The 14,645-nt window shown below is 31.7% G+C and overlaps 7 protein-coding genes across 7 annotated transcripts; 3 read left to right on the plus strand and 4 right to left on the minus strand.

Moving 5' to 3' along the window:
• Nucleotides 1-116: 116 nt before the first annotated feature.
• On the minus strand, nt 117-1,130 carry RBK1 (putative ribokinase; the record flags this gene model as incomplete). The annotated part of the gene is made up of 1 exon (XM_003683724.1): nt 117-1,130. One exon carries the CDS (start codon nt 1,128-1,130, stop codon nt 117-119), a length of 1,014 nt encoding a protein of 337 aa, XP_003683772.1.
• A 443-nt stretch (nt 1,131-1,573) lies between these two features.
• TPHA0A02560 (uncharacterized protein) lies at nt 1,574-2,755 on the plus strand (the record flags this gene model as incomplete). The annotated part of the gene is made up of 1 exon (XM_003683725.1): nt 1,574-2,755. One exon carries the CDS (start codon nt 1,574-1,576, stop codon nt 2,753-2,755), a length of 1,182 nt encoding a protein of 393 aa, XP_003683773.1.
• Nucleotides 2,756-3,050: 295 nt separating this feature from the next.
• Nucleotides 3,051-4,097, minus strand: TPHA0A02570 (elongation of very long chain fatty acids protein; the record flags this gene model as incomplete). Its single annotated transcript, XM_003683726.1, has 1 exon — nt 3,051-4,097. One exon carries the CDS (start codon nt 4,095-4,097, stop codon nt 3,051-3,053), a length of 1,047 nt encoding a protein of 348 aa, XP_003683774.1.
• Nucleotides 4,098-4,865: 768 nt separating this feature from the next.
• On the minus strand, nt 4,866-9,002 carry SNT1 (Snt1p; the record flags this gene model as incomplete). The annotated part of the gene is made up of 1 exon (XM_003683727.1): nt 4,866-9,002. The coding sequence occupies one exon, from the start codon at nt 9,000-9,002 to the stop codon at nt 4,866-4,868; it is 4,137 nt and encodes a 1,378-aa protein (XP_003683775.1).
• Nucleotides 9,003-10,646: 1,644 nt separating this feature from the next.
• On the plus strand, nt 10,647-11,336 carry TPHA0A02600 (40S ribosomal protein uS11; the record flags this gene model as incomplete). Its single annotated transcript, XM_003683728.1, has 2 exons — nt 10,647-10,659; nt 10,948-11,336. The coding sequence occupies 2 exons, from the start codon at nt 10,647-10,649 to the stop codon at nt 11,334-11,336; spliced, it is 402 nt and encodes a 133-aa protein (XP_003683776.1).
• A 381-nt stretch (nt 11,337-11,717) lies between these two features.
• Nucleotides 11,718-12,110, minus strand: RPS22A (40S ribosomal protein uS8; the record flags this gene model as incomplete). The annotated part of the gene is made up of 1 exon (XM_003683729.1): nt 11,718-12,110. One exon carries the CDS (start codon nt 12,108-12,110, stop codon nt 11,718-11,720), a length of 393 nt encoding a protein of 130 aa, XP_003683777.1.
• Nucleotides 12,111-13,297: 1,187 nt separating this feature from the next.
• RPL39 (60S ribosomal protein eL39) lies at nt 13,298-14,001 on the plus strand (the record flags this gene model as incomplete). Its single annotated transcript, XM_003683730.1, has 2 exons — nt 13,298-13,303; nt 13,852-14,001. The coding sequence occupies 2 exons, from the start codon at nt 13,298-13,300 to the stop codon at nt 13,999-14,001; spliced, it is 156 nt and encodes a 51-aa protein (XP_003683778.1).
• Between the last annotated feature and the right edge of the window lie 644 nt (nt 14,002-14,645).

Consider the following 14,645-nt stretch of genomic DNA (forward strand, 5'->3'; position numbering starts at 1 on the left):
ATAGGTATCCAGATATAATAGTTTGAATAACAGGGCTTCAAAATCTATATAATTTGTATACAGAACATAAATAAGCATGTCATTATATGATATTCATTCAAAAATGCATAACAAACCTAATATTCGATATTTTTTAAAACGTCATTATACAATGGGATACTCTCTGCAGCACCTTTATGCTGAATGGTGATTGAACTAGCAGTCGTTGCAAATTTCATTGCTTGTTCAAGAGATATACTTTGATATAACTGAGTAACTACTGCTCCTAAAAAGGTATCACCAGCTCCTGTTGTATCAATGACTTCTATATTACTACAAGCTGGATAATAGCCAACAGTTACATGATCTTTTGATAAAAATAAGACACCTTCAGATCCCAAAGTTATGATGACAGCACCCAATGAATTATCACTAGTATTTACAATAGATTGTTGAAACTTTTGGCATAAAACCTTGTAACCATCAATAAAATCTTTTTTGATTTTTTCTGCAAAACGTTCAGCTTCTTCTTTGGAATATATTGATTCTACAATTTGCATAGCTTCAATTTCATTAACTATAAGAATATCAATCAGAGACCAATCTTCCTTTTGTAATGGTTGAAATGGAGAAGGATTGAATATTATTTGATGGTTTGGGCGATGCTTCTTGAGCCATTTCATTATGGAACATGGATCTGGGATTTCATGTTGAAATACCACAAATTCACAGTCGTTTGCTTGTTCAACCTTAAAGATTTGATTCATCTGACTATCAGTGAAAATGGTTTTCCCGTTCGCACCTTCTGTTATCAGAATTCTATTTTGGCCTTTTTCTTTTTCAACTAGAATGGTAGCAATTCCTGTTTTGACATCTGCTATTCTTCCAACATTGCTACAATCAACATCATTTTTTTCTAGTATATCTATTAGCTCAGTTCCAAAGCTGTCTTGCCCCACATTACCTACCATTCTTACCAAATAATTTGAACCTTCTTGTCTTAATTTCGAAATTGCAATTGCTTGGTTCAAACCTTTCCCTCCAGTATGAGTTTCAAATATATCAGCTCTGATAGTTTCTCCCGCATTAGGTACTCTGTTTGTGTAGGTTACTAAATCATAGTTCAATGAACCGACTACGGTAATACCCATTTTTGATTATTTCTTACTTAGGAATTGAACGATTATTCAATTATTTTTTCCAATTAGGTCTATTTTTTATAGATTCAGGAAATTAAACTCAGTAAATCCAATAGAAGATGTTCTGTAGTATATGGAGAGTCTCTTTGAAACTAATATAGAATATATCACAATTGCTAAGCAAGATCCCTTCTTTTATAAATCTAATATGAATTAGGTTTTTCATTATCATCGTTTTGAACGGCAGTACTCATCGCAACTGAAAAATTTCAATTTAAACGTCTTCCTAGATAGACATTGAGGTGAGATGAGATGAGATTGATACTATGCGAATAAACATTCCTTATATCAACAAGGAACCTTGCTTGGAAAATTATATTCTTAAATTTCTAATTGCTGCAAAACCTATATTAATTCCATTCCGTTGAAAAAAGGCCAAATCCAGGTAAGAGAAGATGACTGAAAATTCAATAGTTAACATTGCACCTCTGTCGTTCCCGGCTGATATAATTTCAAAGATTTCTCCTGAGTTATCACTTCAGAGGTACTTATCTACATCCATTAGACCAAACCTACGTTCATTTGAAGAATTCAGAGATGTACACATTGAGAAAGATAAAATCTCACATTATGCTCAAAGTTTAGGGTCTTCTGGAAATGTTACAGATCCAAATAATGAGATACTAGGGTGCAATGTTTTGAAAAGTGGAGAAACTGTAATTGTTACTAGTATAACTGGAGGTGTTGTTGAAGATATGGAGACTGTTTCTGAATTTGAAGAAAGTATTTTGGAAATTTCAAATGAAGATGATGATACAAAGAGAAAAACCATATCACATTACGCTTCGGTATTTCCTTCTGTTTTAATAGAATCCGGTAGAAATAAACATTTTCCATCCGATGAAGAAATAGTCATTGCTCAAAAATTACATTCCAATATACTACATTCCGGTTTAATATCGAAGCAAGCGCTGAAGGTTTCTTGTGGTGTTCGTTCTGTCGATGTGGATGGATCTATATCTATCGTATACCCTGATGAGAGTGATACAGAGAACAAAGACTTATTTAGTAATATATCCAATAAAAAAAAATGGTCATACGTTTTATATGCGAAGATTGCAGTGTTTGGAAGAAATGGGCCCGTATTTGACCTTTGTTGGAATTCGTTAATTTATGCGTTGAGATCAACCAAACTGCCAAGAGTATTCGTTGATGAAAGAGCTTCTGACCTTAAAATGACTGTCAGAACTAGAGGGAAGAGTTTGACTGTCAGAGAAGCTTATGAAGTTTTATCAGATCCATACAGATTTTTACCATTAAACATTTCTTCATCTGATATAAGCTATGCTTCGAATTTTGGTATAATCAATTTGGATCCGGAAGCCCAACTCATTACCGAAACAGAGGGTGAAAATATGGATATTACTGAACCATCATCTGTTTTGTTAGCTGACATAGATACAGAGATTGAAGAAAAAAATGTACGATCAACAATTTCAATTATTTCTAATGGGAAAGGTGATTTTAAGAGCTTCACTGTAGTTGGAGGGAACGTAAAAATTACAAGTGATATCATTAAATCTGCAATTAAGTTATCAAAAGAAAGATCATTAGATTTAAGCAAAAAAGAAGTGTGATTTCCTATACTATCAAGGATTCGTTTTCTTCAATATTTTTTTGATTGATTTCAAACATCCTAATCAATGCATTAAAAAAATGTTACTCCACGAGGTGTAACATTGTATATATCTCACATAAATAATTTAGATATTACTGTGGAATTTCAAAAACATTAGTAAAAAAATATAAGTAAACAACTATTTTATTAATTTTATTTGTCTTCTACTCAGAGATGAAAAAAGTTATAGATATAAATATGACGTACTATTAATGTATATATATGCCTCATGGAACTGATGAGTGAAAACACATCTAGTTCTTTCTTCTAGTTCTTGTACTTGGAGATGGAGATGGAGATGGAGTTTGAACACTGCTTATATCAACGCTAACATACTCATTTACTTTTGCAGCAACACCACCACGGGCACGTTTCACAACTCTACTCTTTTTAGTATCCTTACGTCTGTAAACATCGATATAAAACCCGATGAATAATACTAGATAAGAAGAGATGATACCACAACCAGAGAAGGTGGCGGTTGGAGAACCGACACAGTCACCACAGTATGGTAGTGATGGGAAGTAAAGATGGACGATCTTTTGGTAAACAGCAAAATAAATAAAACTAATATCCAAAATGAATTGAATGATTTGGAATCTAGTAACCCATTCTTTCCACCAAACTCTGATACCTCTAGCTGCTAAAAAGTAGTACCAGTACATTAACACATGAACACCTAAGTTCAATGTGATTGGAACCCATGAGATTGCAGTAGTACCAATCAATTGTGTGTAACATAATAAAGCGGTGGCACCATGATGATAAGTGTGTAAGAAAGTTAATTTTTTGTGCTTTAAAACTAAAAACAAGGTATCAATGAATTCAATGAATTTGATAATATAGTTACAGTAGTATAAAGTAACCATAGGTTGAGTCCAAGCACCAATGTTACAAATGGCATAGAATAACCCATTATTATAAATAATTGGGACTAATTGTTCAACCATCAATATTAATAACATAAGTGAAATTGAAGTCAAAAACAAATTATGCAGTTGAAAAAGAAAGTTCAATTTCAAAGGTTGAACATTTCTTAGGACTTCTCTACCACCGAAAATAACCAAATAGTATGTTGCAATGGCAGCTAAAACTTGTTTTAAATTACCCAATGGTAATGTTTCTGGAATGTATTCAAACTGATTTGGAATAAATCTACCGCCAGAGATTAAGGTGGCATATTTGTTAAAAACATCCCATAAGTAGATATTGAAAAAAGGACGTTCTAAAGTGGGAATGAAGCCTTCTATACCAGTGATATTAGCTGCAGTAGAAGCAACCTGTTCAATTGTGGAGTTCATCTTCAAAATCTATCGTTGCAGGATGTCGATTTTAATATTTAACAGCCACAGAATAAAAATAAAGCAGTTCAATATAAACGTGGACTCTTGAAAACTAAAATAAAGGTAAAAAGAGTTGAAACAGTTAATAAGAGGCAAGTAACGATCTCAAAGAATGTATTTTATGTTTTCAATTAAAATATTTTCAATTAACTTTCGTTCTTGTGTTTTTTTTGTCATTAATTATAGAGTTTCTTTCTTTCGATCAAGTTTTTGCGCATTGAATTTTATGCATATTTCATAGATTCCATCAATGTATTTATTACTTTTACAGTCGAAGTAAAAATCAAATTCGTGTTTGTCCTAAAGCAGTGCGATATTGAGAAACCCATTATGTTCCTTAACATAATGGAATAATATAAAGAATGACAATAAGAAGAAGGTGACGATAATAAATGGTGTCAGTTATTCTTTTTTAATGGTGTGTTTGATATGTTTCGAGTATATTTAAGGACTGAGATCTTGGATACTCTCTCTTTTTAAAAACTTGGGGAAATGAATTCAAACTTTCCACAAGATTAAGTTAAGTAACTGGAAACTATCCACATAATAAATTAATCGAATGTGTTTATATTGTTACATAGTGATGTTATTAATTGTTATATGTATTTATATAAGTAGTTACAATGTGAAATTTATCTTCTATAATTATACCTTAATAACTTATCGTGCTTGTCTTTGTAGAGTAAAATTTAAATATGCTTTCATTCCTTATATTTTTCATGGACTTCATTTAGTTTCTTTAAGTTGAGTTGTTGAATCTTGAGCAGAGGACGACGGTGTCGTATTTTTCGTAAGCAATGGAGACATGTTTTCTGATGCCGATGCAATTGCAGCTAAAGCAGCTAAAGGATCTGTATTGAAGTTTAATGCAGGTAGCTGTGGTGGTTGCATGGTATTCGCTTGTAGTTGCATTGGTGATATTGGGATTGTTGATGGGACAACAAGCACGCGGTTAGTAACTGCCTTCATATCTGGTTGGTTGGACTCATAGTTTAGCAGCGACGATATTAGAGGTCTTGTGTTGATTTGAGAAGCAGGTCTTGCCTCGGTAAATATCTGTTTTGAACTGTCATTGGTAATTGATGAGTTAATTGGAGAAGCTTCGGCATTGGTGTTTGCCGAGGCCACATCAGGTGTTTTTGAATTTAGCAGATCAGATATACGATTTGATTGGTGAGAAACAGAAGAAAATCTTGATGGCGGTAGTTGTGATGGAACATGTGAATCCCCACTGTATTGGCCATTTTGTGGAAAAATTGAAGGTCTGCCCAATTGAATTGAAGGTAATCTTGGAGGAGGCAACGTAATGCCTGTAGAACTAACGCTTGAAAATATATCCTTTGGAGCAGATTCTTGGCTGAAAGGCTGTGCAGTAGACGCCAGTGCAGTGGTACTGCTATTAGCTCCTTCATTATCAGTATTGGAAAAAAATCCCAATGCAGGCTTTTGTTGTATTGGAACACCATTTTGTGAATACATAACTGCTGCATTTGTTTGTTGTTGCCCTGCTTGTATTAAAATCTGAGATTGCTGTACTGAGCCAGAGCTGGTCGCATTAAGTTTTGAATCAGCCTCTTCCACAATCAATTTCCAACCTTGCTGAGCCGCATTACGTTGATAGTAATTTCTAACCATAGTTGTAGATTTGGTTCCTAATGCATTAGATATGAGTATCCATTGAGAACCATATTGCTTCAATAAATCTGGGAAAAGATTGGCCTCTTTGACACTCCAATAACTAGATTTATGATCGATTTGAGGTTTAAACTTCTTCTTACTGGAAGCATCATATGCATTTTCATCAAGTTTACTATAGTGTTCATAATCTGCATGATATTGATTATTATGAGGATATTTTGGTTCGGTACCAGATGTATAAACCACTTCTTCAAAATTTCTTTTATTCGATTCTTGAATTTCAGTTTCATTTCTAGAATTGGTGGAATTTGCTAGATCTGGGAATTCGTTGTTGGGCACAGGCTTGTTTTCTCCCTCAATGCTGCTCTCAATTGTAATTGGATGTGCAGTAATTTCAGGATTCACGGTGGCATCTGTTTTTTCAATGCCTTGCTCCATTGTTGCTGGTTCGACATAGGTAGACTTAACATTGTTGATTGAAGACGTTTCATTGGGAATGCCATTATCATTTGTATCAGTATTCTGTTCGTTAGTTACTATTTCTTCATTGGATATGCTATTCTCCTCTTTACTAATAATTTCCTCGTTTTCAACTACAATTTCTTCCTTATCATTATCATGAAGTGTTTCCTCTTTAATGTTGGAAGGTTGTTCTTGTTCGGCCTCCATTGTAGTATCTTCATTAGTATCTGTAATTTCATTAGATTTTTCCTTCTTCTTAGTCTTCTTTTTAGATACACCTCCTTTTCTCTTTTTATTCTTCTCTATTATCAACTTCTTGTAATTAACCTTCTTCTTAGTACGGTAATAATGTAGCACACATTCTTCTGGTGTTCGTAAATTGCCCATATGGTTAGATATTTTCCCAAATTTCTTTGGATACGATAAGTAACCTTCCACAAATAATTCATGTTCATACTCTGTAAAATTGTCGATACCATCGGATAGAACTCTAGAACTCCACTGATCTTTATCTGTAATTAGATTGTTAACATCTTTAAATTTCATACTGTATTTTTCTATTGGATCAATTATCATTGGGGGAATTGTGGCAGCTATTTTAAAGTGTTTATAATTAGGATCGATTTGTAGCAATACGCTTTCCATATCTGTGTCATCTACAAAATCGGCTCTATTCCTACGACGAGAACTTCCACTAGCTTTCTTTTGTTCTTCTAACAATTCTTTTTCCGCTTTTAGTCTTTCTTCTTCTTCTTCAGCAAGTTTCTTTTTGTATGCAATCTCTTCACTTCTTAGCTTATTACTTATACTATCCAATCTATCGCATGTTTTAACCCAGTTATTTTTCAAATCTATAAATTGCTTTTTCAATTGAACCTTTCTCAGACGCTCATATTTTTTTGTCTTGGAAATAGATGTGCTTAGAGTAGGTCTTACAGCTTGTTTATAGAGCAATTTATTTTCGTCAATAAAGGGATAATCACTGATTGCTTTTAGGGGCGTCTTCAATAGATATTTCTGTTCAGAAATTATATCATCTCTCTTTTGATTTTTCAATTCCCATAGTTTAGTTTCGGCTCTCCCCATAGGAAATATACACGAATCGATTTCAGTAAGTGGTGTGGTATAACCTTTTGAAAGTGGGAGATTTTTTCTCACAGCATCAAAATCTGTTTTCAAAACTTTTGGATCAAAAATATAATTATAATTTGTTAAAAGTTGTTTTTTCAAAATAGATTTGTCGTTCAACTTAGATTCTTCGTCTAATTTTTCTATATCACCTGTGTGCTTATAATCTTGTTTAAATATATTATTTATTAATTTGCTTTTCTCATCATTAACATCATTTGTCATAAGTGTATCATTCTCATCGGCCTGTGACCAAAGGAAACCGGAACTTCTATTTGGAGTTTTTGAAGCAGACAAACTACGTTTTCTTAAATTATCACCTCCTTGAAATACTTTAGAGTCTCTTTTAGTTGAAACTGGAGATGAAGTGCCCGATTGCTCGGATTTGTATTCAATATCAATGTATTGCTCTTCCGATTTACTAACTTTTTTAATTGACCCTTTCCTGATAACCTGTTCATTATGTAAAGGTTTGGTGATCTTTTCTGGAACTTTTACAGAATTAATTAAACTAGAGCCTAATGAATGCGGATTTAGAGACGGTATATATCTTTGTGACTGCTCTTTTGAGTTTACCTCTGTTATGCTATATTTTGCAAAACTATTATCTTGATCATCATTAGAAGGCATATCTTTATTGGTTTCTTGCTGATCCACATTGCTGGATATTTTTAGTGGGGCAGTCGTTATTGGAGTAGTTGTTTGTGATTGATTCGAAGCTTCTAACGAGGAAGTTAGATTTGTTACTGGGTTGGGATTGTATCTCTTTGGACTTGGAGCTACATATGATGATGTTAAACTTTTTGCAACCCTGGCACTTTTCCAAGAATTGTTCCTTGAAGTATTATTATTGTAATGATTTTGTTGTTTTTGACTATCATTTTCATAACCATCATGATTCGTAGTAAAAGATTGATCAGTAGAAGTTTTGCCAAGTGGGGAATATGTTGTTTTCCATTTATTTTGTAAAGGCAATGAGTTTCGTTGTGAATTAAATTGTGTGTCTTTACTTAGATCATTATATCCTGTAACATTAGTGGCACTGCTATTGCGATAAGTATGACTTGAGTTTCTACTTACGACAGGATCTGTTGATTTAGGTCTATTTCTAATATTTACCTGACCTGATGCAATTGAATTAACACCTGTTGCGTTATTATTATAATGATTTGGTTTGGGTTGTGGGTTATAACGACTACCAGAATACCTTGAAACATTTATATTACTGTTATTCCCAATAGATATTGGCTGAGAATTTGTTGCTGGATTTGAAATAGTTTGAGATAGCTGTGATTTTTCTTCTGGGTTATATCGACTTCCTGTTAATCTACTAGTTGAACTTGGTCTATTAATTGAATTTGGATCATACCTTGATTGTTTTGTGTGTTGATTGATGGACTCATTTGTTGAAAGTGGTGTAGAATTACCATGACTATTAGGATGATTATAATATGGATATTTTTTGTTGATATTTGTAACAGAATTATTACTATTATTTGAATATAAATGCATATTGTTTGGATTACCATGACTATTTGGTCTCGTTATATTTGAAGAACTATTTGAATAATAATATCTTTTCTTATCCTCATTCTTTTTTGGAGAATTAGAAGATATTATACTGGAATCTACCATTACTTCCTTTATTACGTGTGTGGGGTGTATATTTGTTACTTGTACTTGTTCTTGTACTTGTATTTATAGTTATATTTGAATTTGTATGTTGTATGTATATATGTAAATTACCAGTGTATTAAATTGCGCAAAATCCAGATATATAATAGAAAGGTTGAACTTGGTAAAATAACCAAAGTATAGTTTATTCTTTTTACAAGATTAAAATATAAATTGAGTGTAAATTTAAAATTTCAATAGTTATTTAACATATCAAAAATCCATCCTACTGGCAAATAAGTGAAAAAAAAAATAAGAAACAAATCACTTCACTATAAAGTTAGTAACCAATATAAAACATTAAAAAACCAAGAGATAGATATTGATAAAGAGAGAGTATGTATGTATGTATATAGTTCAATAACAAAAGGTAATGTTTAAACGTAGGATAATAAACATCAATATATTAAATATATTTAGTAATTGAATAATCATAACTTAAAAGCTTATCTTAAGAACATTTATATGGTAGACATTCCTATTTATTGTTTAACATTTAATATTTTCATTTATTCCTGTCAAGTTCTTGGGAAGTGTATCGTAAAGAGAAGAGAAAAGAAGAGAAGGTGTTGTTGAAAGCACAACGTTAAGAAATACTTTTATCACCAAAAATTGTCTCTCTCTCTTTATTGACAGTGCCTCTACTTTGTTGCTCGTCGCATGCAAATATGTGTAGTGTTTAGAATGCTTAATGCTTGCGTATATAGTGATGTTCTATAATGTTAGTATTGTCAAAGGGATTTATGACAAGGAGAGTAGTGTCAAATTATATAGAAGATGAATGGGGATGCCAGTTGTCTGAGTTGAATTTGTGGAGGTAAGGTGTATTTACGTACATGATAGAGACTCTCAATTATTATGAAACTTACGTTCTCGTGTATTTTTTCTATTTTTGTATATTTATTGATTAGTTTCCGTTAAGTAATTTTTGGCAGAGAGGTAGTAGCATGGGGAATGTTCAAAAGTTGCATGTTGTAGTGATAAACATGAAAGTTATATAAATATGAAAGTAGAACGTTTACATATTCTTGAATGGCCTTATATTGGAACATTCCAATCGGTCACACACAGAGTAAAGTACAATGAATTCTTAAAACATTACTGTCACTCTCACGCATTATAACACAGCGAATCATTTCATACGAGCACAATTGTAAGCCTAAAACAAATAATGTGTGTGAACACAGACAAAAAGGCGAACAACAAGTTTTATTTGAGAAAACATTTTTGAAACATTTCCATTTTTTCAGAAAAGTATAAAAGAGAAGCATTTTTTATTTTAAAATTCCTTATCTCTTAACAATTTTAAATCGTAAAAAATTTTTTTTGGCATTATTCTCCATAGTAGAAACCTGTAAACAAATCAATTGTGCATAAACACTATTTAAGGATGTCTAAAGGTACGTTTAGGGGTGGATTCCTGTTTGAAACAATATCTTAGCTGTTCCTTTTAAGAGTTTTGTATGCAATCAATTTATAATATATAATGCGATGAAAAAAGAAATATGCGATTTGGAGTGGGAGGGGCGTGCCTGTCTAGTAAGACTAATATTTTTCTCTCGATTCAATTCGATTTAGTTGAATATCAGTTTATACGTCCACAATATGCTTTATGCATGTATGTCTGGATGTACTGTTCTGTTATTATCGAAGACCTCCCTTATTTAGCATCTTCTTCTTCATTGTATTATAGGTTACATAACATGTGACGGAAGAAAATATCAATATGATTTATCAGGCGATACGTACTCGTATTTTCTTTTGTCAATTGTTTTCATTAACTACTTAAATTGTTGGGTATTACTTTCTTTTAAATTGAAGCACTAGTTTATTTATTTTTCCATTATTGTTACTAACAGTTTTTAACTTTTTACACTCTAATGTGTATACTTTTATTTCTGTTCAGATTTATCTCAAGTTTTCGGTGTTGCTAGAATTTTTGCTTCCTTCAACGATACTTTCGTTCACGTTACCGATTTATCTGGTAAGGAAACTATCGCTAGAGTCACTGGTGGTATGAAAGTTAAAGCTGACAGAGATGAGTCCTCTCCATACGCTGCTATGTTAGCTGCCCAAGATGTCGCTGTTAAGTGTAAGGAAGTTGGCATCACTGCTCTACATGTTAAAATCAGAGCTACTGGTGGTACAAGATCGAAGACCCCAGGTCCAGGTGGACAAGCTGCTTTAAGAGCTTTAGCTAGATCCGGTCTAAGAATCGGTCGTATCGAAGATATTACTCCAGTTCCATCTGATTCTACGAGAAAGAAGGGTGGTAGAAGAGGTAGAAGATTATGATTCAATTATAGTCTCTATAATGCTATCATTTCTTATACAGTCTACAGACTCCCATTCAAACACTAATATCGTCATACAATGTATACTTATCTATATATATATAATATTTAAATATTTCAATACATTTCAAAGTTAATATTGGCTTTAGTTTTAATGATGTTGTATATAGCAGTTGCTGCTGCTATTAACTGTCATTAGTACATTGTTATTATATCACTATTTATAAAATCAGATCAAAGTTAAATATATTTCTAATGATATTATTTTAAAATAAACATACAAAAATACATATGTATATATTTATTTATATTAAGTGCGAGTTACATAGAATGAAGAAAAGGCAATTTAATGTTTTAAAAACACAATAACTATCTTCTTAATCTAGTAAACGAAACCTAAAATCTTACCAGAGACGTGCTTTCTTCTGGCTTCTTCGTGGTCCATAATACCGGCAGAAGTAGTTAAGATAACGTAACCGAATTGTCTGGCTGGTAATAAGTTTTCAGTCCACTTTTCAATCTCACTAATCTTAACGTTGAATCTTGGGGAAATGACACCGACCTTGTTTAATCTACCGTTTAATTGGATAACAATCTTACCGGATCTGTGGTCGTCAATGTATTCGAATTCACCAATGTAACCGTGCTTTTGGACGACTTGTAAGAATTTGATGATGACCTTGGAGGATGGTCTAATCATAACTTGACGCTTACCAGCCTTTTCGGCGTTGTTGATAGCGTTTAAAGCATCGGCTAAGACAGAAGTTCTAGTCATTTTTATGGATGGGGTCTTAAGTATGGATAAGTAAATTAAATAACATTAAAATTACAACTACTGAAATAAGAAAAACTAAAGCACTCTTTAAAAGCATCATACCAGCAATAAAAGGATAACAATATACTACAATTGCATCCGAATATTTCAGACTTTCACAAAGATAATTACCATCGATATATTGAAACTGCAAAGTTATTACAAAATGTGTATGCAGTTAATGCGTTCTTACTAAGTTAACCCAATTATATTTTGATTGAATTGAAACTATATTGTTGTTACAAGTAGACATGAAAACAATTCAAGAAACTCATCAGTAACATCTTTCAAAGGGAAGTGAATAAAATTTCATAACATATGGATTTTTAATGTTAGCATAATTCTAAGTGCATGAGTCTCTCGCTTTCATTATTTATTTATTGTTTTAATTTTCCCCATAATATTGGATTGAAAACTTGTTAGTATGACTGCAGAATAGTATGAAATGTACGGATGCAACATGCATTTTAAAAAACTTTATTTTGTATGCGGTGTACCGATTATATTTTTTAAAAGTCCACTTGCGCGGGAAATATACTGTAATTTTTAAATGAATAGATTTTTTTTATTTTATTTTTTCTTTTAAATTATGTTTTTTATTTTATTTTGATTAAAGCTAATCGCTTTCTTCTCCAGGGGGGAAATAGTTTATCGTTGGTGGCTTCCCTCTTTAGAACGATTACCTCTGGGCTGAGGTTTTTCACCACTATTCGCTAGACTGGAATATTCATTGTCTAAATTTCTCCAATTGGACTGGTACTGTTCCAAACTAATGAGAGAGCGCTCTTTGTAAAGTCACTAACTCTCACTAGAATACAGGCTGGGATATTCTGTTTCTCCTCTCTGCATTTTCACCAAAAATTAAAGGTATCTTGAAACTTTTAGTGTTCACAGAATCGATGACATTACTACACAGCGATTGTAAATGAATTTTGGAAGTGAATAATTTTAATCTTGTCCTTAGGAAGGAAGAAGTGTTATGAAGTTAACTAGCAAATTTATTATAGTACTATGTTGTTAAAAATATTATTAAACTACATACATACATATATATATTAGCATATATTAAAAGTTCAATATTACTTTTTGTATAAAATTTCTTACTTATCTTATATTTAGATCCCCAGAGATAGCTTAAACTACTAAAGATGCCAGTATGTTACAAAACAAAATTAACTGTTATAATACGATTAGGAAGAAAATAATGCGTTAAGACAATAATGAAACATATATTAATTTATTTTTTGGTTGATCAAGGTAGACTTGCCTATAAATGCAGACTACTCTGGATTAGTATACTTTTACTATACAAGTTAAGGAGATGATGAGTTATGAGAAAATTAGAGGATTGAAAAGAAATTGTTGTGTTTTTTAATTTAAAGTACACTCTAAGAGTTCCTATGGTGACTTAAATATAATGACATTGAAATATAACGCTTTAACAAAAAGCTATACTGTTTTGTTTTATTGTTAAGTTATCAAGTATACCGGAAATTTTGATATAGTTTTGTCTCAATATCTTATCACGATATATGAATTTAATTTGATTATTGCAATTCTTCTCATTAGATCCAAGACATAATAAACACTGTTTTATTGAACGTTATTTTCTCTTTATCGAATTTATTCCATGAATATATTTTTACTAACATTTTTACTATTTTATTATGTGTATTCATAATAATTGATTGTTTTAATTTAGGCTCAAAAATCTTTCAGAATCAAGCAAAAGTTAGCTAAGGCTAAGAAGCAAAACAGACCATTACCACAATGGATCAGATTAAGAACTGACAACACTATCCGTTACAATGCCAAGAGAAGACACTGGAGAAGAACAAAGTTGAACTTCTAAGCTCAGAAAATATTATATCAAATGTTATTTAACATATTTTATTTTTAAAGCATATATATTTAGTAAGTTTTATATAGTTTAATTCCACTTTTAAAGGATTCTTTTTAATCATCTAAACTGCTACCCTTTCTTTTGTCATTATTTATGCACTAAACAGCCTTGCGAAGTAGTGTCAATATTTTGCAATTCTATGGATATAAAAAATTGAAAATAATAAATCAAACTAAACAACTGACCAAGCTATCAATTAAACGTTAGGATACCAAGAGGTTCATAGAGATCTCATAGACTGCTTCAAGAATTGTACAATGCTAAAAATAAAATATTACAGAATATATCAGATAAAGTTTTTTTTGTTCAAAAACACTAAAATCACGAAGTAATTTATATAATTACTATCAGATACTATCTAGCTTAAATGTGTATGATTATCTCATCATTATATCTGCAATATTTTCTTTTGATTATAAAACCAATAATTTGTAAACGGAGTAAACTGGAATCTACATCTACAAATAATAGATGTACTCATCTATAATTAACATGCACCACTATGTACAATATAGCTCCACTGGTCTCGAAACACTGTCATGTAATGTTTTGATTTAATATTATTTATATTGATTATAAAATGACATATATAT

The sequence above is a fragment of the Tetrapisispora phaffii genome, chromosome 1 (genome assembly GCF_000236905.1).
Source record: "Tetrapisispora phaffii CBS 4417 chromosome 1, complete genome".
Classification (NCBI taxonomy): Eukaryota; Fungi; Ascomycota; class Saccharomycetes; order Saccharomycetales; family Saccharomycetaceae; genus Tetrapisispora; species Tetrapisispora phaffii.